General features: G+C 46.9%; 1 protein-coding gene across 1 annotated transcript in view; it reads left to right on the top strand.

Annotated features, from left to right (window-relative positions):
* The window catches only part of VDR (vitamin D (1,25- dihydroxyvitamin D3) receptor), a 31,314-nt gene extending 9,642 nt beyond the window's left edge, over nucleotides 1-21,672 (top strand). The window contains exons 3-8 of the mRNA XM_004693174.1: nucleotides 6,270-6,454; nucleotides 6,671-6,771; nucleotides 9,882-10,076; nucleotides 19,084-19,235; nucleotides 19,432-19,548; nucleotides 21,413-21,672. Of these exons, the coding sequence (XP_004693231.1) occupies nucleotides 6,270-6,454; nucleotides 6,671-6,771; nucleotides 9,882-10,076; nucleotides 19,084-19,235; nucleotides 19,432-19,548; nucleotides 21,413-21,672 (1,010 nt within the window). The remainder of the gene's footprint in view (nucleotides 1-6,269; nucleotides 6,455-6,670; nucleotides 6,772-9,881; nucleotides 10,077-19,083; nucleotides 19,236-19,431; nucleotides 19,549-21,412) is intronic.
* The last annotated feature ends 744 nt before the right edge of the window (nucleotides 21,673-22,416 follow it).

Genomic DNA, 22,416 nt, shown 5'->3' on the forward strand with positions numbered 1-22,416 from the left:
GGGTGCGGCCTCATGAGCCCCCCCAGGGCAGTCTTCCAAGATGTCATCATGCCTTCCCTGGGCCTGTGGAGGAAAGGATGAGGCTCAGGACTGGAACCGAGAGCTGCTAGGAGGGATCACAGGAGGGACTGGAGAACAAATATTCAGAGCCTGGCTAGCATCCTGTCCTGTGCCACCCCAGCCTTCCAGTCCTCCAGCCCAAGATAGATCTGAGGACTGGTGCCCAGGGGAGACTAGGTAGGAAGTGTCTGTGAAGGGAAGGGACTCCAGATGGCCCTCTCGAACCAGTGGAGAAAGGGCAGTGATGCTGTGAGACGTCCTGTCCAGTGCTGAGATGGCAGGAGACGTGGGGGGAGCGGGCAGACATATTTTCTGACTCACCATTAAGAACAACCCCTGGATTTTGCATTTGAATTCTAATACCAGTTATTTGGTAACTAGAGTAGCCACTGAATTCAGAAGGCCCTGAGAGGGGCTGGCTGGGCCCTCCCTGGGTGGAAGCGAGGGTCCTGGGCCAGCCTGGGCTTGGGTGCCCTTACACATCAGCTCACTGCAGTCTGTACCCTGACCCCCCTCCGACTCTGGCTGGAGCGGAAGAGGGGTGTGCAAATGCAGGGCCATTTTGGAGGGAGGCAGAAGGCGGGAAGAAAGGATGACGTATCCAGGAAAAGGGGAAAGTCACAGGACAAGGTTTAGGGGAGGAGAAGGCTCTTCTTTAGGAGGGGAAAAAATTCCACGTGGGGAAGCAGAAGCACAGCACAGGCTCTCACCTGGACCTCCTCCTTGGGTCTGCACAGCCTCCCCTTTCATGGGTTGTAGCCCCCCACTCCTGATTCCAGCTCCCCAGCCAACATTGGCAGTCCTGGAAGAAGTTTCCAGGCTGTAGTTCCTCCTCGCCCCCACGGGGGCGTGCAGGCCCCGGCACGCCAGCGGCTCCATGCCCAGTCCCCTGCCCCGCCCTGCCTTCTGTGTTTATCCTGGAGAAGTGAAGGCCCGGGTGCCTCATGGGGCTGCTCACATGTTGGCTTCCTGCACGCTGGGACTTGCACTGTGCGAAGCACCAGGGTGGACATAAACAAAAGGTAGCTCACACAGCTCCTGTCCCTCCTCCCTCAGAGAAGCAGTCCCACGGAGCCTGGCTCAGCGTGACACCACTGGGCTTCAGCAGGGCTCTGCCACAGGCACCCTGGGAAGGGTCAGCTCTGCTAATGCCCTGGAGGGGTCCCCCCATCCTGGTGCTTTAGTAGGATGGAGATATCTTATCAGTTGAGAGTAAGGAAGAACCCTTAGCAAACATCTGAGACCCAGAAAGAAGGGCTGCTGTCGTAAAGCAAGTCGTATTCCAATTCCCCGTCCCTGCCTACTTCCTTCCAGATCCTCACAGAGGTCACTGCATCCATGGTGACAAGCAAGCCATGAATGAGTCAGGGGACCCTTGCCCTGGGACACGATGTGGGGAGGGAGAGGTAAGGGGGAATAGTCTGAAGTGGATGCCCACCCCCAGCACCGAATCAGCTTTGCCTCTTCAACCCCAACTTTGGTCCCTCCTGTCCTGCTATGCCCAGGACAACCCGTGCCCACTCTTCTTAGAGCTGCACAGTTAGGCCTAGGCCTGTGGGGCTGAGTTCTCAGGGGCTAAGCCCCAGAGCTCCAGCTAAGGTAGGAAACATGGGTGGGGACCCACACACTCAGACTTCCCTGCTAAAGGGAAGCTTCTGCAGGAAGACTGGAGTTCCCTGCTTGGGAAGCCTGGCAGTGTTCTGAGCCTGGGACTGCCAGCTCAGAACCATGGGGGAGCTGCTCAGGTCTCACCTGCACTGGCTGCTGTCCCCATGGGACAATTGAGTGTCATCAACATCTGTAAAACCACAAGGCGCCCCAAGGCTTTTATGATGGGAGCTGAGAACCCAGGCTATTAGCTCCCATTATGCTTCTTTCTGTTGCTACATCTGCCACTGGCTTATAGACCAGGAGGAGCTCCCAAGCCTGATCTGTCTGTGTCATTCACTTGTAAAAAATGTATATCCACTTCCAGGATCGCTTAGGCCAGCAGGGGCAACTTGAAATGTGGTTAAGCTATTTGCATCTTTAGATCTTGGCTTCATGGGAGAGGGGCATTTTGCACAGGAATTTTCCTGACGTGCTTGAAGCCCTTTATGAACAAAGAACTTTAAAGGAAGGCTGAAAAGCTACTGTGGGCCCATATGGATTTCACAGTCCACATGCAGAGGTCACGACCTTATTCACTAAGAGTATGTCATACATTCTTTCAGAATCTGTTTGCTCTTACTTTAGGTCAGTAGTTTTTGACTCCAAAACCAGTGTCTTCTGACATGAAATTGATGGTGTTTTTAAGAGCAATTCACTGATAGAAATGATAAAACATCTCCTGTGAATTTAATGACCCCTTTAAGCAGATGATTTATTTTATCACTCACAACTGCATCTGCATATGTGAGAGACTTAAGGGCCCGCAGAGGTCTTTGGAGCCAGCAGCTGTCAGCCCTTCTTCCATCTGCACAAGGGACGCTGGTGGTTATCTGAGACAGGAAGGATAGTGACCCAGCATCAACCTTGAGCCTTCTCAACTCTGTCCTTTTAAAGTGAATCACTTGTAAATTGTCCTTCCATGTTTCACACTCTTCAGCGGGACCAGGCACCTGAGTGTCAGGGTGAGATGGCTGAGAGCCAGAGTCTCACTGAGAAGTCAGAGCTGAGAAGAATCAGAGGCGGGATGGGGTGGTGGTTGTGATGGGCTGGACTCTAGAGCCACACTGCGAGGCCTGGATACCAACTCCACCGCATGTCGGCTCTGTGGTTTTGAGCAAGTTGAAGTTGTGTAACCTCTCTAAACCACAGCTCCCTCACCTGCAAAACGGAGATAATAGCATCTGCCTTCAGGGATTGTAACAAGGACAAAATAATTGAGTCAATACATCAAAAGCATTTAAAATAGTGCACAGTGAATAAAATATTCTGTTTGTTATCCATCCTTATTAACATGACTTTTTATCACATAAACCTTGATCATCAGGCTTTCCAGTTCCTAAGAGATTAATAGTAACTCTCAGTGGGGGGAAGACTTACTCAGACATGTATCAGAACAAACAGCATAACAGAAGGGAAGACTGAGAGTTATGAAAAGTAGCACAATAAATCTTAGCAGGTTGAGTCATAGATACAGGAAACAGCTCTCTACAAGGTCACAGCCCTATTCCTGAAAAGTTCAGGAGTTGTTCATAATGATGCCTCTGAATTATCAAGAAAAGGTTACTTGTTACAAGTATTACATTACAAGACATTCTGTCCTGAAAATATTTCAATCATTATTATTTTTTAAAAATATATTTATTTTAGTTATTTATGCATACAAGAACTGGGGTCTAGGCCAGAGAGGATTCACCAGAAAGAGTGGGGAGCAGAACAGGCAGACTGGCTGAAATCCACTGCTGAGGGGAGCAGCTGGAGAGGCAGGAGAGGTCTGCTGCGCCATGTGGGCCACCTCCCTAGCCAGGGATCGAACTTATGCCACAGTGGCTGGCATAGCTTGCTGGTGCTGAGACTTAACCCCTGCACCACCAGGGAGGCCCTCAATCACTATTATTTAGGTGTAAGAGGTAAGTAAGTCTTGCTCAGCCTGGGCTGGCATGTCCCAACACTGGATTATACCAGCCTTGGTGGACTTCTCACTGTCCATTCCTGCGCCCAAGATATTGGCTAGCACCTCATTGGGGTGTTATCGTGTTGGGTGTCCAGTGCCATAAATACCTGGACATGGACAGAGCCCAGGAACTCAATGTCTCACCTCCACTGGACTGTAGGCTACTTAAGGGTAAGGGCCACATACTACAACTCCTGTGTCTTCCCCCCAAAAGGCTGATGCCTTTTGAGCCAGCACCATGGCCAAGACACCCCACTCAGCCTTTCTGGGAGATACACAGGAATTGTAATATGTGGCTCTTGCCCTTAAGTAGCCCACAGTCCAGTGGAAGAGACCTTGGGTTCCTAGACTGTCTCCATGTACAGGTATTTATGGGAAACCACAGTCACTATAAAGATTACAGAGTGGAAGATAATTGGATGCCAGTGTGTGAAGGGGAACTAGATAGAGCACAATAGGGAGGGGCAGTAGGGAGAGCTGGCACTCAGATCAGAGAGATCTGCCGGCTGTTGGGGAGAGAAGACTGAGCTGGGAGGACATCAGCATAGGTGGGAACCTGGTGGCTAAGAATGAGCATGTCATACTCACAGTCAGCAACCCCAAAATCAGTCAGGCATACTCTATGTCCAGGGGTACTGGGAAATGAGCTTGGGAAGAAGCAAAGAAGCAGAAAGAAGCAAAATCATGGAGAATCTTGACATGGAATTGTCAAGATTTTGTTTGGTCATGGTAACTCAGAAAAACCCAAAAAACATCTGTGAGCAGGAGAGTGACCCCATAGGATCACAAAGAATGATCAAAGCATGTTTGGGCTGAAGAGCATGTCTGTGGACACCGTGGCGTGGCCGGCAGAGCCAGCCCCCAGCTAGGCTCATCACCTCCTCCGCCCGACCCTCAGTGAGCAGGAAAGACCAGACACCTAATCTTAGGTTTCCCAGGCAAGAGCTTCGCGCCCTGCCTTGAATGGGATGTTCCCTGCTCCTTCTCCCACCACACTTGACCTCTGGGGTCTAAGCAGACACCCTCTGTGGGAGGAGGTTGGCAGTTCCCTGGGTAGGTGAGTCAGTACCCTAGGCGTGGGCTCCTCCCAGGCTCCTCTTCACAGCTTACCTCAGCTGTGGAGGAAACACACCTTTTGCCACAGGTTTTCCATTCCTACTGTGCCGAAGACATTGTGGGCCTGCTCCCGTCTCTCCCCCTTCCATTTCTCTATCCTCTCTGAAGGACTTGGGTCTCATTCAAGAACAGAACCCCCTTAATCTGAGGTTCTGGTTCCTTCCCCTGCTCTTGTGAAATGCCCCAGTTCTGTGGGCAGATGCCACGGCACACAACAAGTAGCTACAGGCCGTGGGCCCTGCCATCAGCGCTCTGCAAGCCCCAGCCAGGAGGTCTATTTCCCTGGCTGCTGTGCCAGGCACCCCTGCTCCTGACCCCACCCTCCAGGGCAGCTGCCCCAGAGTGGTGAGGCGGGCACCTCCCCACCTCAAACCCTTGCATGAGCCTGCAGGTGGACTTGGGGCTCCCTGTCACCAGTCACCCTAACTGGCAGATAAAAAGAATTTGCAGATAACAGCAGTGAGGTATTATGGGCAGGTGGGGGCGGGATTCAGGAGGACATGATACCGTCTTTGGTCATAAATTTCAAGCCTGGACAGTCCTGCAGGACACTCCAGAGGCAACATCTCCTCACATTGATCAGAGTGGATGAGCATTCAAATTCCATGTCTGAAAACATGGACATGGGAATGGGCAGTAGGGGTCTCCTAGCTTCCCACTGTCTGTCCACACAACGTCTTTCACGCTCTCTGCACCTGAAAATCTCCCTCTGGATCAAAGGATGTTCGGGGGAGGGGGCAGAACTGTGTGTAATGAGTCTCTGCTCTGTGCTAGCAACGCCAGTGCTCAGGACAGCTGGTCAGTTCAGGAGGCTGTTTTATGCCATGTACACACATCCCCTTTATGGAGGCAGAAACAAAAAAGAGACCTAGGAAGAGATTATATGACCCAAAGTTTTCACTTTTTAAATGAGAGAACAAAAGCCCAGAGAGTTTAAACACATTGCCCTGAGTCACACAGCTTGTCCCAGAGAACCCAGACTCGTTAACAACACGCTACTCCGCAGTCAAGTCCTTTTCCCTCCACGCTCATACACATGCTCTTCAACAAAGAAAATCCAATTTTCCGGGCCCTCCCTGGTAGCACAACAGGTTTAAACACAGCACTATGAGGCTATCCAGCCACCCTAGCACAGGTTTGATCCTCGACATGGCTTGCCAGACCTCTCCTGACCTACCCACTGCTCCCCTCAGCAGTGTATTTCCATACATCTGTCTGTTTTGCTCCTCACCCTGTCTCTGGTGAATCCTTTCACCCCCTGCACCTCAGGCATTAACCCCAGTTCTGAATGTATTAATAAATAATTCTTTTAAAAAAAAGAAAATCCAGTTTTCCATCAGAGTGCACTTGGAGTCTTCCATGGCAGGAACTGCCTTGCTGTGAGCACCGAGTGGAGGCAACACCAGTTCCTATCTTGTTCCTCCACCTGGATGGAGGCCTCCCAGGAGCTGCAGCCCAGCCCTACACCAGCCCCCACTCTCTCGCCCCACAGTCATCCTCACTGATGAGGAGGTGCAGCGGAAGAGAGAGATGATACTGAAGCGGAAGGAGGAGGAGGCCTTGAAGGACAGTCTGCGGCCCAAGCTGTCTGAGGAGCAGCAGCGCATCATCGCCATCCTGCTGGAGGCCCACCACAAGACCTACGACCCCACCTACGCCGACTTCAGCCAGTTCCGCGTATGTGCACCTGCAAGTGGGAGGGTGAGCCCGGTGGGGAGCAGAGGCCAGTGCAGTCCCCGCAAAGGAAGCAGGGACTGGCATCCTGGCCTGGAACCTGGGGAGGGACAGAGGCTGACCTGTCCTCTGGCACTGGGGAAGCCTGTCACAGATGGGGACCCAGATAGGGAGGGAGCCCTAAACTGGCGCTCCTGATTCTCCACCTTTACCTTCCAGCCCCCCATGCGCGTGGATGAGTGTGGAGGGAGCCCCTCAAAGCCATGCTTAGGTTACATGCCCAGCTTCTCTGGAGACTCATCCTCCTCCTGCTCAGACCAGTTCACGACTCCAGGTGAGTGCCCTTCCCCGCCAGCCCAAGAGGAAGAGCCTGCCCCATCCATCTAGGCTGCAGGCAGGAGGGTATCACCTAGGTTCTGTGCGCAGCTCACGTCCCCAAGCAACCTTTACCTTTTTTGTCTTGACAGCAGAAGGGTGACTACCCAAGGAAACCCTTCTGTTTCCTATCCTAGGAAACAGGGCAAACTGGAGTTCCCATCCACAGAAATCAGGCTTCCGGACCTGGCCCCTCCGTGGGGTGATGTGTTCCTTAAATGGTCTTTTGAGTCAGGACCCTTTGTGTATTTTTTATTTGTGTTTTACCAGTCTTACTGAGATATACTTAACAGAAAGCACTGTATCATTTAAGGTGTGACCGTTAAATATTGCAAAATGGCAGTAAGCTCTGTTACTATCCATCACCTCACACAGTGAGAGATTATATTTTTCCTTTGCAACAGAACTTGTAAAATCTAGTCACTCAGCCATTTCAAATAAACAAAGAGCATGCTTTATGATCATCAGGGCTTTTTGAACGTAAATTTTGGAGCGTAGGGAAGATGTGGGGTCCCATGTTCCCCTAATTTAGTAAGCCCTGGGAGGCCACCAAGGCCCTGAAGGCCTGTCACCTCCACTACATCCTTGCTTTCCCTCTCCCGCCTTCCTCTTCTGACCTCACCCTCTGTTGCCCTGGCCCTTCGTCCCTTTACTGCTTTGCCAGACCCGTTGCCCTCCACTTGAAACAAGCAGGAAGACAGGGATGGGACAACCTTCTCCCCTCTGGGGAACTATAACTCACAAATATGTTTCTGCCGGGCTCACTGATAGGTCTGTGCCCAGATCCAGACAGGTGAGCAGGGCCCGGAGCCAACTGCAGAGAAATGCAGCGGAGTCAGACATTGACTCTGCCCACCCAGGAGGGACAAGAGAGCAGTGGTCAGGGGCTAAGAAGTGAGGGCTGCTCGCAAAGCAGCTGGCCCTCGGAGCCCTGGGCCTTGCAGGAATTCCTCCCCTGTCTTTGTGCCCTCTGTCCTCCTGCCTGCTCTTCTCACTTAATGACATATTCACTTATATGAATGAGGCTCAGTCTGCATGTTGAACACAGGTCTGTACTTCAGCTTTTAAGAGTCATTCCATAAGACTCAAGGGTTTTATTTTATTTAGAAGAGAAGCTTTATTTTATGTATTTATGTACTTGCATAGAAGAACTGGGGTGTAGGCCAGAGGTGCTTGGGGTGAGAGGATTCACCAGAGAGACCGTGGGGAACGGAATAGGCAGACTGAAATACACTGCTGAGGGGAGCAGCGGTGAGAGAGGAGTGATCTGTGCCCTGTGGGCAGCATCCTGGCTGGGGGTTGAACTCAGGTCATATTAGTGATTGCGCTGACACTCCATCTATAGGCCACCAGGGAGACCCTTAGGAGTTTTAATACCCTAAGTATCAAATTCATTGATTAATTGATTTGAGGTACTCCCCACCCCATGTCGTACAGAACTGGGTACAGGCCAGAGATGTGGAGGTTGAGAGGATTCACCAGAGACAGAATGGGGAGCATAACAGGCAGATCAACAAAGTACACTGCTGAGGGGAGCAGCGGGTGGGTCAGGAGAGGTCTGCCTCGCCATGTGGATCTCCTCCGGGGCAGGCAGGGATCGAACTCATGCGGAAGTACCTTAAGCCTCTTAGTGCTGTGCTTTAACCCGCTGCACCCTATAATAGTTTATTATAATAAACTATTATAATAGTTTTTTTTACATAGCCCTATAATAGTTTATTTTTACATGTTTGTGCATTTTTCCATCTCAGTTGCAATCCCCAGGTTTCCCATCACCAAATCACCCATGTGCCATCACCATAGATATGTAGATTTTTAATTCAAACTAGTTAACACCTGAATTTTTTAAAAATTATACAAAAGTGGCCCTCCCTGGTGGCGCAGTGGGTTAAAGCACAGCACTGAGAATCTAAAGCCGCTTCCGCATGAGTTCGATTCCCACCTGCCCCAGAGGAGACCACATGGCGTGGCAGACCTCCCCTGACCCACCCGCTGCTCCCCTCAGCAGTGTACTTCGTTGATCTGCCTGCTCTGTTCCCCACTCTGTCTCTGGTGAAGCCTCTCACCGCCCCTGAGCCTCTGGCCTGTACCCCAGTTCTGTATGCACAAATAAATAAATCTTTAAAAAAAAATTATACAAAAGTAATATATTTTCTAAATATAGACATTTAGAAAATATAACAATATATATATCTACATACATCATATATATATGCATATATATATATATAATCCTATTACCCAAAAGTAATCACTGTTGACACCATGATATATCTCTTTCCCATCTTTTTTATTGAAAACACACTCATACATATAGTCAGAAATAGAATTGTGTGATACACAGCAGGTAACTTTCTTTTCTCTTTTCATGGCAACAGTAAATATTTGCACTATTTAGTATGCATCTGGACCATTGTTTTAAAATACAATAACATGTATAAATCTCTTATCTTTGGCTATCTTGATTGATTCCCAGTTTTCATTAAAATTTGACAGTATGTTAGTGGCTAAATATTTATACTTGTACCAAATTTTTTCCTTATGATGAATTTATGGGAGTGAAGTTACTGCCCAAAGAATGTACATAACATAGAGTTTTGGCCCTCTTGTAAAGCAGCTTTAGTGTCCCAGCACCCTATAAGGGCTGCCTAATTCCCTACTTCTTTAGAAACACTGGAATCACTGTTTAAACATATATATTTTTTTAGTTTACAGGTAAAAAATGTAGATGTTCTTCTTTTGGCAGTTCTTTGATCATTGGTGAGGTTGAACACTTTTTCTACAAGTTTATTTGTTCCAAATTCATTTTTTAGAGATTACTGGGGTAGTAGTATATGGTCTGGAGGAAATCTCATTTCCTGGAGTTTCTCCAGTCTTTGATTTCACTCCCCACTGTGATGAAAGAAGAGCAAGGAGAATCTTATAGGGAAGCCTGGATTGAAGAATGATCTTCAGGGAGCAGCAGTCACGTGAGATTCCAGCTGATCCTGTGCCAGAGTGCTGAGTCCTCACAGACTCAAGTGAGAGGGATCATGGTTCATTTATCCTTAAATAGTTCCTTCCCTCACACTTCCCCAGATATGATGGAGCCGACCAATTTCTCCAACCTGGATCTGAGCGAAGAAGACTCAGATGATCCTTCTGTGACTCTGGATCTGTCCCAGCTCTCCATGCTGCCCCATCTAGCTGACCTGGTCAGTTACAGCATCCAGAAAGTCGTTGGCTTCGCCAAGATGATCCCAGGGTTCAGGTAAGAAGCTCCTGGCACAGAGGTTAGAACCCTACGTGGAGTTGGAGGAAATCTCAGATATCCTTAATTCACTGCTTTCCAAAAGAGAATCAGGTCCTTGTCCAGACCTCCTAAATCAGAATCCCTGAGGTAAGCCCAGGAATCTGTATTTTAAGAAGCGCAGGCCCATCCAGTAATATAAGCCAGCATTAAGGAGTTTTCTGTTCCCCACACTTTCTCGATGACAGAATGGAAGCCTAAAGGATTCAATGGCCAGTCAGGATGGTTTTCTAGTGTTGGAGTGAGTGTGGAGAAGCCAGGTCTAGAACTCTAAGTTCACTGCTATGTCCACCCTAGCTGGCTTGGGTCTAATCTTTATGTTGTCTGTTTTAATCAAATCCACATTAATCTTCCTCTTCCAATTCTGAAGTGATAAAGAGGAGAAAAGTTTGGGCATGAAGGCTTGTGAAATAATTTAGGAATCTCAAAGGGAGAAAAGTTTCCTGGCACATATGACCTGGGCACCCCTTACCCAAATTTCTGTTTAAAAGCAAACAAACAAAAAAGCACTTCCTAACCATAGTAAGACCTTTTTGCGAAAGCAGGTAAGCTGAAGAATGGAGTAGAGATCCTCAATTATGGAATCATGTATACAACTTTCATTCATTCATTCAAATGTCTTACTATTTTGGTTATAATTATATGAATGCTACTTACACTTAAATAGTCACACAGTATAAATATTCTTAAAGAACAAAGTATTGATGCTTTTAGCAGCCATATAGTGGGAAGTAGTTATATCTGTATTTATATATATATGCTCATTCTTCCTAAAGGTTCGTTAGGAACATGGCCATAAGACACAAATATAATGTGACTGAGAAAGCTGTGAATCAATATCAAGTGTTATTAGCATTTCATATGGTAGCAGTGATTGCAGTTGAGCAGCAGGTAAGGAACACTTCCTAGACGGTGGCACTCAGGTTCAGTGCCAGAGTCCTGAGTGCTGGAACATGATCTGGTGTTGACCGCTCCTGATGGAAAGTAATAAGAGAAGCTGTGTATTGTTTTGTGACTGTCTCTGCTGTTTAGGGAAGCCACCAGTTGCTGTTGAAATTACAGCGTTATCAGTTAGATGATCGTAATTCTCAGCTCTAAACCCTGTACTTCCAGTCTGTTTCTGCCCTGAGACAGCTGGCAGTCTGGCAGTGTTCTTTCATGCCTCAAACAAAACCAAATACCAGGGGGATCTCCCATACTTTTCCAGGAATTAATGTGAGAATTGTAAAGAGCACAACAGCAAGCAGTATTGAGACATTCTTCTTGCATTGCACAGTTTGATTACAGCAAAAAGAGGGAAGAGCCACTCTGGCAACCAGGCAGAAGCATACTACTGAGCGTCACCCACAAGCTCAGCATCACACTGGGCCTGGGATTTTCCCTCCAGACCCTAAACTTGGAACTGACAGCACATTCCACTTAGCACAAGTTCCAACTCCCTCCTCCACTCTTCATTACTGTTTGCAAACTCCTTGTGTTCCAAAAACTCTTGTTTTGTGTAAACAGCTAGAGAAAAAACACTCCAGAGTGCCAATGGATACACTGTAGCACCCAAATCCATCCTAATTCCAGAGACCAGGGGTTATCTACACAGGGGTCACCCCTCCTTGCCCAGTGGGCAACTGGACGAGAAGGCCCCTGGGGACCCACTCAGATGCTAAGGCTTGGTTACTGGATTGCACACTTGGGAAAACTGTTCCCAAAAGAAAGTCATTTAGCCTTATTACCCAAGTGTGGCCCTGTCCACTCAGTAACCTGAGCCCCTGTTTTTCTCCCTCATCCTTGGCCCCTATTCCTTACCTGTACCACATACACCCTGACACAAACAGCCCTACTCACACTTCAATTTCTCTCCCCAAGGGTAAGCTGAAGTCTACCCCCTTCCTTTCCTGTCACTGTCATTTTCCTCAGAATCTAACCCAGCAGTGGTGGCCAATGTATTGTGTGAATAAGCAGGCACTGTGGCTGCCTAGTTATTGATACAAAATTGGTTCAACAGATTCTGAATATCCTGAGTTGGCTTCTCTCTCTTGAGCATGACTTGAGAAGCCCCAGGCAGAATGTGTCCCAGTAACCATGGAGGGGCCCTGCAAGAGCTCTCACGGGGAGACCGATATGGTGCTTTCTGTGGCCAGATGACGGGGATGGTGAGCCTGGGCTGGAGCCAGAGTCCAGGCTCCAAGGGGATCCACGTGGGGCCACCTCAACATTTCACTGGTTCCACCAGTTTCTGCACTTAGGGGCTCTGTTTTTCCAAGAAGTGATAGAACAATGGTTCCGTCCCTGGTGACTTTGATCTTGCTGCCTGTAGGCGGGTTGGAAGGTGTGGGGAAGGCAGGATGAGACTTCTGTGTGAGTGAGTGGAGGCGGGCTGAGACACCAGTGTGGGCATGGAACCATAGTGGGGTGGTACTGGGAGAGCTGTCCTGGGTGTGAACTTGCTTTGGTGTGGCCTTGGCCTGCTCCTGCCTTCCACCTACCCCTCCCTCAGCCTCTTGATTTGCACCTCACAAATCTTTCTCCCTCATCTCTGCAAAAGAAATGCATAGATAAAGTGGTGTTAGGAGCAGCATCTAAATATTCAGACAAGTGAGGGATCCAAGAACCAAGGATGACAGGTATCATTGACAAGAGACTGCCCAGCTGTCTGGGATCAGTGCCTTCAACTTCACTATCATTTCCATCCCTCAAACTCCTTCTGGGAATCAATTTCCCCTCCGCCTGTATATACCCTTTTCTCTATGCTCAATTGTTCATCTATCCTATCCTGAATAGGTTTCTGATGGATGAGATAGATTTGTAAACAGTTGCTGCTAAGAACTAATAGCTCCATGCGAGACCTGTTGGAGGCATCTGGGAATCCAAGAGAGAGGATCTGTCCTCTGGTAGTGGGAAATGCCAGGCAGCAAAACATTCCCAGAGCACATCACAAGTGCCCAGAAGCAGTCACTTGTATGAAAACTAATAAGCAGCTCCCAGAAACAAAAGCCCAGAGCTTTGACTTTACAAGTGAATGTTATCAAGCTTTTAAAGAAAATCTAATACCCATTTGGCTCAAATTGTTTTTAAAAATACAAGACAGGGAAAGACTCTTTAATATATTTTATGATGCCAACATTGCCCTAATACCAAACCAGCACAAGGAAAGAAAACGATAGGCCAATATTTGTGATGAGCATCAATGCAAAAGCCCTCACTGAATTACTAGCAAATCAAGTTCAGCAGTTTATCACAAGGATTATACACCATGAAGTGGGATTTATTCCAGAGATATAAGGATTGTATATACACAAATTAACTGATGTAATACATTATATCAACACATTTAAAGATAAAAATCATATATCAACAGAGGCAGAAAAAACATTTGGTAAGATTCAATACCTATTTATGATAAAAGCGCTAAACAAAATGGGAATAGAAAGACCTACCTCAATATAACAAAGGCCATATACTACAAACTGACATCCACTATAATACTTAATGGTGAAAACCTGAATGCTCTCCCCTTAGGATCAGAAACAAGACAAGGATGCCCATTGTTACCACTTCTTTTTAATTTAGTATTAGAGGTTTGGCTCAGAAAAACAAACAATTCAATTTGGAAAAGAAAAAATTTAACTATCATTATTATATTATATTATTATAGTATCTATAGAAAATCCTAAAGACTATATTAAAAAAGAAGCAAGAAATGAACACAGCAAAGTGGCAGTTTACAAAATACAATAATACATAAATACATCATCTTTTTATATACAAACAATGAATGAGAGCAAAGAAATCGAGAATATGACTATTTTTACAATTATAAAATTATTTATAATATAAGCATATATTATTTATTATGTAAATAATAAACATAAATGTTAGTAATTCAATGAGAATTTTTGCATTGATGTTCATCAGGGATATTGGTCTATAGTTTTCTTTCCTTGTGCTGGTTTGGTATTAGGGTAATGTTGGCATCATAAAATATATTGATATATGTTTATTATTTATTATATAGTGGTATATAATAATAAATATAATAAAGTAATGTCAAAAGAATTATATACTTTGAAATTAACTAGCTCAGGAGGTAAAGGCACTATACACAAGAACTGTAAGACATTACTAAAGGGACTTAAAGAATGACTTAAGGAGATGTATGGATATCCCATGCTCATGGATGAGGAGGATCAAAATAATCAAAATAACTATTTGGTCTAAAATTACATATACATTTAATGCCATCCCATCAAGATACCAACAATAATTTTTAAAAACTGAACAAAAATATTGAAGTTCATATGGAGCCACAAAAGATCTCAAATTGCAAATGTAATCCTGAGAAAAAGGAGAGAAATGGAGTCATTACCTGACTTAAAACTTCACTATAAAATAACAGTACTGGCCCTCCCTGGTGGCGCAGCGGGTTAAAGCACAGCACTGAGAATCTGAGGCCACTTCCGCATGAGTTCGATTCCCGCCTGCCGCCTGCCCCGGAGGAGACAACATGGCGAGCCAGACCTCTCCTGACCCGCCCGCAGCTCCCCTCAGCAGTGTACTTCGTCGATCTGCCTGTTCTGCTCCCCACTCTGTCTCTGGTGAAGCCTCTCACTGCCCCTGAGCCTCTGGCCTGTACCCCAGTTCTGTATGAATAAATAAATAAATCTTTAAAAAAAAAAATAACAGTACTAAGAACAATATGATATTGGCACAAAAATAGATACATGGATCAATGAAATAGAATTGATACTCCAGAACAAATCCATTTATATAACAGCACCATAAAATGGGAAAAGGACTTTTTAATAAGTGGTCTGAGAAAATTGGCAAGTCACATGTAAAAAAAATAAATTTAATCACTTGCTAATGCCACACACAAAAATGAACTCCAAGTGGAGTAAATATTTAGATAAAGATCTGCAACCATAAACTACATAGAAGAAAACAGTGGAAATATGTTCCATGACATTGATATTTCTGGTGGTGACCCTCAAGACAAGGGTTATAAAAGCAGAAATAAACAATTGGGATTATCTCAAATAAGAACACTTACACAGCAAAAGAAAATGCAAGATAATTAAAAACACCCGATTGAATGGGAGAAAATGGCCACACAATGTGTAACAGATTACCAGATAATATTTAAGATTGTATAAGAGACTCACACAATTCAACAATCATAAAACAACCCAATTAGTAAATGGGCACCAGATATGAAGAGACAGCTCACCAAAGAGGATATTCTGAAGGTCAGTTGACATGAAAAAAAGGTTCATCATTGCTTCCAATAAAATAGATGTAGATTAAGGCCACAATAAGATACCATCTCTCACCATGAGAATGACATTTATTAAAAAGACCTCCAACTGGCCCTCTCTGGTGGCACATTAAGTTAAAGCGCAGCACTATGAAGCTCTCTGAAGCCACTGCAGCACAAGTTTGATTCCCAGCCAGGGAGGTGACCCACATGGCAAGGCAGACCTCTCCTGACCCACCCACTGCTCCCCTCAGCAGTGTGTTTCAGTCAGTCTGCCTGTTCTGCTCCCCACTCTGTCTCTGGTAAACCCTCTCACCCCCTACACCTCTGGCCTGTACCCCAGCTCTTATATGATAAAAATAAATCATCTTAAAAAAGAAAAAAAGATCTCTACCTCCAAGAAGAAGTGCTGGTGAGGATGTGGAGAAAGAAGAACCTGGTTACATGATAGTGAGACTATAAATGGGTGCAAGCATTTTATAAAACAATCTAGGTATACCTTAAAAGAGAAAAATGGGAATACTGTATGACTAGTAATCTTACTCTTCAGCACCTATCCAAAGATGCTGAAACCATCAACATAAACATATATGCTTTACAGTGTTCATAGCAGCATTGTGTACCATTGCAAGGACATAGAAGCAGCCTATCAACTGGTGACTGAACCAAAAATATATGGAAAGATGACTGCAGCCATTAAACAGAATTGTGTGCAGTTCAACAAGTCAGAACAACAAAAGGAACTACTGTGCATTTACATAGCAGAAGATTAGGTAAAGTAAAGTGCATGCAATAACTAGTGGGTATCAGTAAGCACTGTGAGGGCTCTGCTATTAAGAGGGAGAGGACAGGGGAAGGAGCAAGAGGATATAAGGCAGGGTGGTGGGGAAAAGAATACTTGGCAAGTCTAGAGAGTCTAGAGAGCAATGCACCACCAGAGAGAGAGAGGGAGAGAAGAGAGCTGGAGTTTGCTAAGAGGGATATCTGTAAGGAAAATATTAGCAATGACAGATTTCCTGATGTGATTTCCTTTGTGGAAATAGTTACAAGAGGCTGCTGAACAGTGTGGGAAGAGGAAACATAAAAAAAGAAAATTAAGCTATGGAAAACACAGCAATTACTAACTCAAGGGTACATGGTTAAAATCACTGAAACTACATAAATATTAGACAAGCACAGCACCTTTGCAGGTTCAGGTATAACACCCCTTTATATCCAGCTCTACCTCCTCCGCCTTCACCCTCTTATTCTGATTGTAACTGCATGTAGGAAGTCCCTGTATTTCCAGGCTGGGGTGGTAATTGAGGTCTTTCCAGTTTTGTTGTCATAATAGAGTGTGTCTGGAACACTAGGCAGTGAAATCTCTGGCCCTGTACTCATGGGGACGTTTGCACACTCTGGCCATCCATTTTGAGTGTGGCATTGAAAAAGGTTATGTGCAAAGATATCCTTCCAGAATTACTTATAGTAACAAAAACTAAAAGCAGCCAAACTGGCCCAAAAATTGTTGGATGGGAGACTGATCAAATAACTCATAGTATGCTGATATGATATAGGAAGTGGGACATAGTATTAATATAAACTCACATATGCTTTAAAAAGATATATTTCTGGGCCCTTCCTGGTGGTGCAAAGGGTTAGGACTCAACACTACAAACTAGCTGAAGCCGCTTCAGTGAGAGTTCAATCCCCGGCCCAGGAGGTGACCTACATGGCTCAGCAAACCTCTCCTGCCTCGTCCACTGCTCCCCTCAGCAGTGTACTTTGTTGATCTGCTTATCCTGCTCCCAATTATGTCTCTGGTGAAGCCTCTCACTGCCTCTGCACCTCTGGCCTGTACCCCACTTCTGTATGCATAAATAAATAAATCTCTAAAAAAGAGAGAGAGAGAGATTTGTACAGGAAAAAAATAGGAAGGAAACACACCAAATGTTAGCTGTAATTATGAGCAACTTTCAGTTCCCTTAATTTTTCGCCTGGATTTTCCAAAGATTTAGCAATGAGCAAATTTGAATTGAATAATGAATTGAGCATCTACAGCAACGTCTCAAGGATGGGGAGTCATCTAAAGATGGGGTCACTAAGGCTGTCTATCCTGGGGAAGGCACATGGGGTGTATGGAAGTATTCTTGAAATGGTTAAAGGGATTCCCCATAGTGAATGGAAACAGCTGGTGTGTGTTTCTGGAGAGGACAGAGCTACAAGCAATGGGTGAGAGGACACATGTCAGTTGTAGCTCCATAGGAGAAGCCATTAGCTTAAGAGCGCTCAACTGTGGCTGCATCCAGAGGCTGTAAGCCCCCTGGCACTAGGGGAACCCTGACTGTGTGTGAGAGTCACTTGTCAGGAATGATGGAGGGGAAACTAGACACACAGCCTTCCCAGTCTAAAAGTGATTGGTCTTTCAGTGCCAAACCTTGATTGCCACCCTATTTGTGCAAACCTTCCATTCCCCACCATCACCACCTGTTGATACAGAACTCAATTCCATTGTTATCTAATTCCCAGATTTTTACATATCAAACTATAGCTGAAATGGGAGTGGCCGCCCAACTACAGGATGTCCAGGGGGAAATATAGAGCCAAGAAGACAAAGAGAGGGGAAAAAAATGTGAATCTTAAGCGCTGCGCGTTCTTGTCATTTTTCAGAAAAGCCCAATTCATGACTTCAAGTAGTGAACCTAGTCATTGGCTTCTTGACTATCAACATCTACTTAGGGTCACTCTCACTGTGCTCAGAGTGCAGTGACCAGTGTGTGGGCACCCACTAAGGTAATTAAGAGGTGGTGCTGGTCCTTATGCAGCTTGCAGTTGAGGGGCAAGGTGGTCGCGGGCAATGTCAGGCAGTCCTGAGGAAGCAGCTCTAATTCTATAGAAAAGAATCAGAGGGTGGGGGGCCCCGAAGGGAAACCTCACTACATTTAGTGTCAGGATGATGATTTGGAACAGAAGAAAGGCGTGGCTGGTTGGAATACAAGATGCTCAGAGGCCGGGTGGCCTGAGATGGACAGCCTCTGAATGCAGAGTAGTCTGGCTTACTAGAAAGGATGGTTGACTGTTTGTAGTAGGAAGGGAGGCTGATGATGCAGGCTTGAGTCAGTTCTGTCTTTCTCCTGGGTGTTTGAGTCAGTAGACACTGAGTGACATTTCCCTGCAACAGCAGTTAGAATGAATCAGAGACCAGAGAGACTTGACATCAGGATGGCATAGAAGGCCACTGAAAACAGGGACACAGCTTTGAACCACAACAGCCCTGGTACGAGTGGGAATGAGTTCAAGGGCTTAAGATACCCTAAAGATAAAGTTGGCTGAGCTTTACCATTGGGAAGGGCCAGGTACAGGAAGAGGGAGGGGGAGGCACGGGAACTGTTGAAGATGACTTTAGTCATGACTTTTGTAGCTCATATTCATTTCATAACTCTGGGAGCTTCCTCAGTCTGTCTATGGTGCTGGCTGGCTCAGCCTGGGCTTACGCAAGTTATTGGGTTTTCCTTGTCTTTGTAGCTGAAACACTTCACTTCTTATTTTATGAATGAGAAGTCTTTAGTGATGGAAAACATAATAATTTTATCCTTCCCAGTCAGGCCTAAGTTCTATGATGGGAGAAGCTAGGGCACCTTCTGGTCCCTTGGCAGATATTAGCCTCTTAAAATATGACACTGATCTGTTGACTTGAAGGTCTTGACCAGCAAGACACCTTCCTCCCACCATTCCCTACAGAGACCTCACCGCTGAGGACCAGATTGTGCTGCTCAAGTCAAGTGCCATTGAGGTCATCATGTTGCGCTCCAACCAGTCTTTCACCATGGACGACATGTCCTGGACCTGTGGCAGCCAAGATTACAAGTACGAAGTCAGTGATGTGACCAAAGGTGTGTCTGGGCTCTGCCTCCACTCTTTCCATCTCCGAGGCTCTGGTCCCCCCTTCCTGAGCTAGCACATCAGCAGGGATTAAGCAACAACAAGAGGGGAAGGGGGAGGTCAGGCCCACTGAGAGCTGGAGGTGAGGTGGGTTGGAGTGTGTGGCTCCTCCATTCCACTCACAGCTCTGATTATTCTCTCTCCCAGCCGGACATAGCCTGGAGTTGATTGAACCCCTCATCAAGTTCCAGGTGGGGCTGAAGAAGTTGAACTTGCATGAGGAGGAGCATGTCCTGCTCATGGCCATCTGCATTGTCTCCCCAGGTAGGGGTCTGGCCGGAATTGGGGATTTGGGCCACAGCAGTGTGAGGGAGGAAGCCCTGCTGAGGCCCAGACGGGCAGTTTGGAAGAAGACACAGGTGGGAAATACCCACTTTGCTGGGTTTGCCCAAGTGGAGTGTATGTCATGAGAGAACCCTTACTTCCCTTGGCCTTGCCCTCGGGGGCCCACAGGTGAGCCATAAGAGGACTCCAAGGAATCAGGTCTATGGGGTTTCTCAAGCCACAGGCAGACTTGGGTGCTGCCAGCACACAGGCTCTGCTTTGTGTGAACTGAACAGGGTTTTCCTGGGCTTCCCTGGGTGCAGGAATAAAACCCTGGGCCCTGATGGATGGCTCTGCCCAGGCGGCTTATCTGGTGGGTTTTGAAGGCATTTGCTGGGACCCTTGAGCTCTTCTGCCAGTTTGGGGTAAGAAGAGAAAGAGAAAGCCTGGGAATAAGTTTTGTGGTCGCAGAGATGATATGTTGGTGATGAGGCCTAAAGTGGGCAGCTCTGCCTTGGCTCGGACAGTGTTCTGAGAACAAGGACATGTTCTCAGATCTAGGGGCTGTCCGGGGCTGGGGCCCAAGGAAGGACATAGGCTCCCCTCCCCCTGCACACCCACAGTTGTTCACTCTGCTGTGGCTTGCTGTTGGTCACAGGTGCAGGGATTCGGCAACAAACAGGTCACATTCTCTCTCTTGGAACATAGGAGACACTAAACAAATACTATTTTTAACCACAATATATGAAATTATTATTATTCTAATTTTTAGTGCCCATACAGTTTACAAACACACTTTTGTTCTGATAATCTGTAACTAGACGAGCAACTGAACGAATGCCCGTAAGCACAGGTGGAGAGATGCTGAGTATCTTTGAATACTTCTTTACATAAACTATTCTTATAATGTTGTTTGAAAGAAAGTAATTGTAAATAGACTACATAATACGTAGACAAAAGGCAACTAAGTAAATCTCTTAAAATACTAAAAGTACAACAAACAGTGCATATTGTCATATTTCTATGATTCACATCAAAATGATGACATCCTAAAATATACCCCTCTGAGAGGACATGCCATGATTTTTAATATTCTGGTATGCACAGTATATACTCCAAGATAAGTAAATGATTAATTCCTAAAGTGATGGACGTTTTAAAAATAAAGAGTATGTGCCTCTACAGCAAATATAATAGGGAACTGATACTGTCTGGGACATGGAGGTAGGAAGGAGTTTATTAGGAATGAGCTTGAGGAAGGTCTTTCAAGCTCAGGTGAAAATAGGGCCCTTCCTGGTGGCGCAGGGGGTTAAAGCACAGCACTAAGAAGCTAAAGCCACCTCAGCATGAGTTCCATCAGGCCTGGAGGTGATCCACGTGGAGCAGCAGACCTCTCCTGACACGCCCACTGCTCCCCTCAGCATTGTACTTCGATGATCAGCCTGTTCTGCTCCCCACTCTGCCTCTAGTAAATCCTCTCACTGCCCCTGCACCTCTGGCCTGTACCAGTTCTGTATTATGTATAAATAAATAAATCTTTTTAAAAAAAAAGTCAGGTGAAAATAAAAGAGCTAAGTTCCAGGTAGAGAGGTCATTGATGGGAGGCCCAGAGGTGGGAAGCCCAGAGGTCAGACAAATCAGAGTCCTAGTGGAAAGACAGAGCAGACCAAGGGAGGGAAGGAGTGGTGAGCTGGGGTCCTGGGACTTGACCCTAAATGCAACGGAAAGTAGTTGGGTTTTAGGGAAGTCCGTGGTGCAAGAGTTCAGCTCCTTCAGGCGTGATCTGGGAGGTGCTGAAGCTGTGTGTAAAGCAAGCGACCTGACTCAGAGTGCTGTGTCTCTTCCCCACCTTTGCGTGCTGCAGACCGCCCCGGAGTGCAGGATGCGGCTCTGGTAGAAGCCATCCAGGACCGCCTGTCCAACACGCTGCAGACCTACATTCGCTGCCGCCACCCGCCTCCTGGCAGCCACCTGCTCTACGCAAAGATGATCCAGAAGCTGGCCGACTTGCGCAGCCTCAACGAGGAGCACTCCAAGCAGTACCGCTCTCTGTCTATTCAGCCCGAGTGTAGCATGAAGCTCACGCCCCTTGTTCTTGAGGTGTTTGGCAACGAGATCTCCTGACTAAGGCAGCCTGCAGTGGCCCTTGGGTGGAACTGCACCTCTGGGGCCAAAAACCCCAGCCTGGGGCTGGCAGCTTCCCAACACCCCTTCCCACCCCCTCTGGAGTGCAGCCCCTCCTTTCTCACCTCCTCTCCCCACCTGGCCCCAACCTAATATCAGGTCCCCCTTTCTTGAAGACCACCGGCTTCCCCCAGTCCCTCGAGACCTCAGTCATGAGGAGCTGTTGTCAATTTGACAAACTTCAGTGGGGGCAGAGGACAGAGGCTGAAGGTGGGGCCTTGCCCGGGGATGCCCCCACTGCTCCAGAAGCGGCTGCTTGCTGGTGTTGAGGGAACAGGTAGGCAGGAGAGATGCACCCACTCCTCAGGGACAGAGATAAATGTACCTCCCCCCGTTCCAGGCCAACATGTCCAGAGCCTGGTGGGGACCTTCCTGCCCCTGCCCCTGTCCCACCTACCCATGACATATAATTGGCCTGCAACCCCAACCCATTTGCCAGCATTCTGTGCTGTTCTATCCGTGGCCAGAGAGCTACCAAGGGCTTCTCCCTCTGAGAGGACTCCTACCACTGGCCTGGCTAGGACATTCACTACCAACGATGACCAAAACCAGGTGACTAAGTCACAACTCCTTCCTCAAGCACCTGTGCTGGCTCAAGGGTACCTATTGGACTGCTCCCTGTCCATCTGTAACCCATTGCCACGCTAGTTCTCCTTGGAGGAGGCTGGTGATGTGGGCTTTCTC

This window comes from Condylura cristata, unplaced genomic scaffold (genome assembly GCF_000260355.1).
Source record: "Condylura cristata isolate star-nosed mole 26May11 unplaced genomic scaffold, ConCri1.0 scaffold00036, whole genome shotgun sequence".
Lineage (NCBI taxonomy): Eukaryota > Metazoa > Chordata > Mammalia > Eulipotyphla > Talpidae > Condylura > Condylura cristata.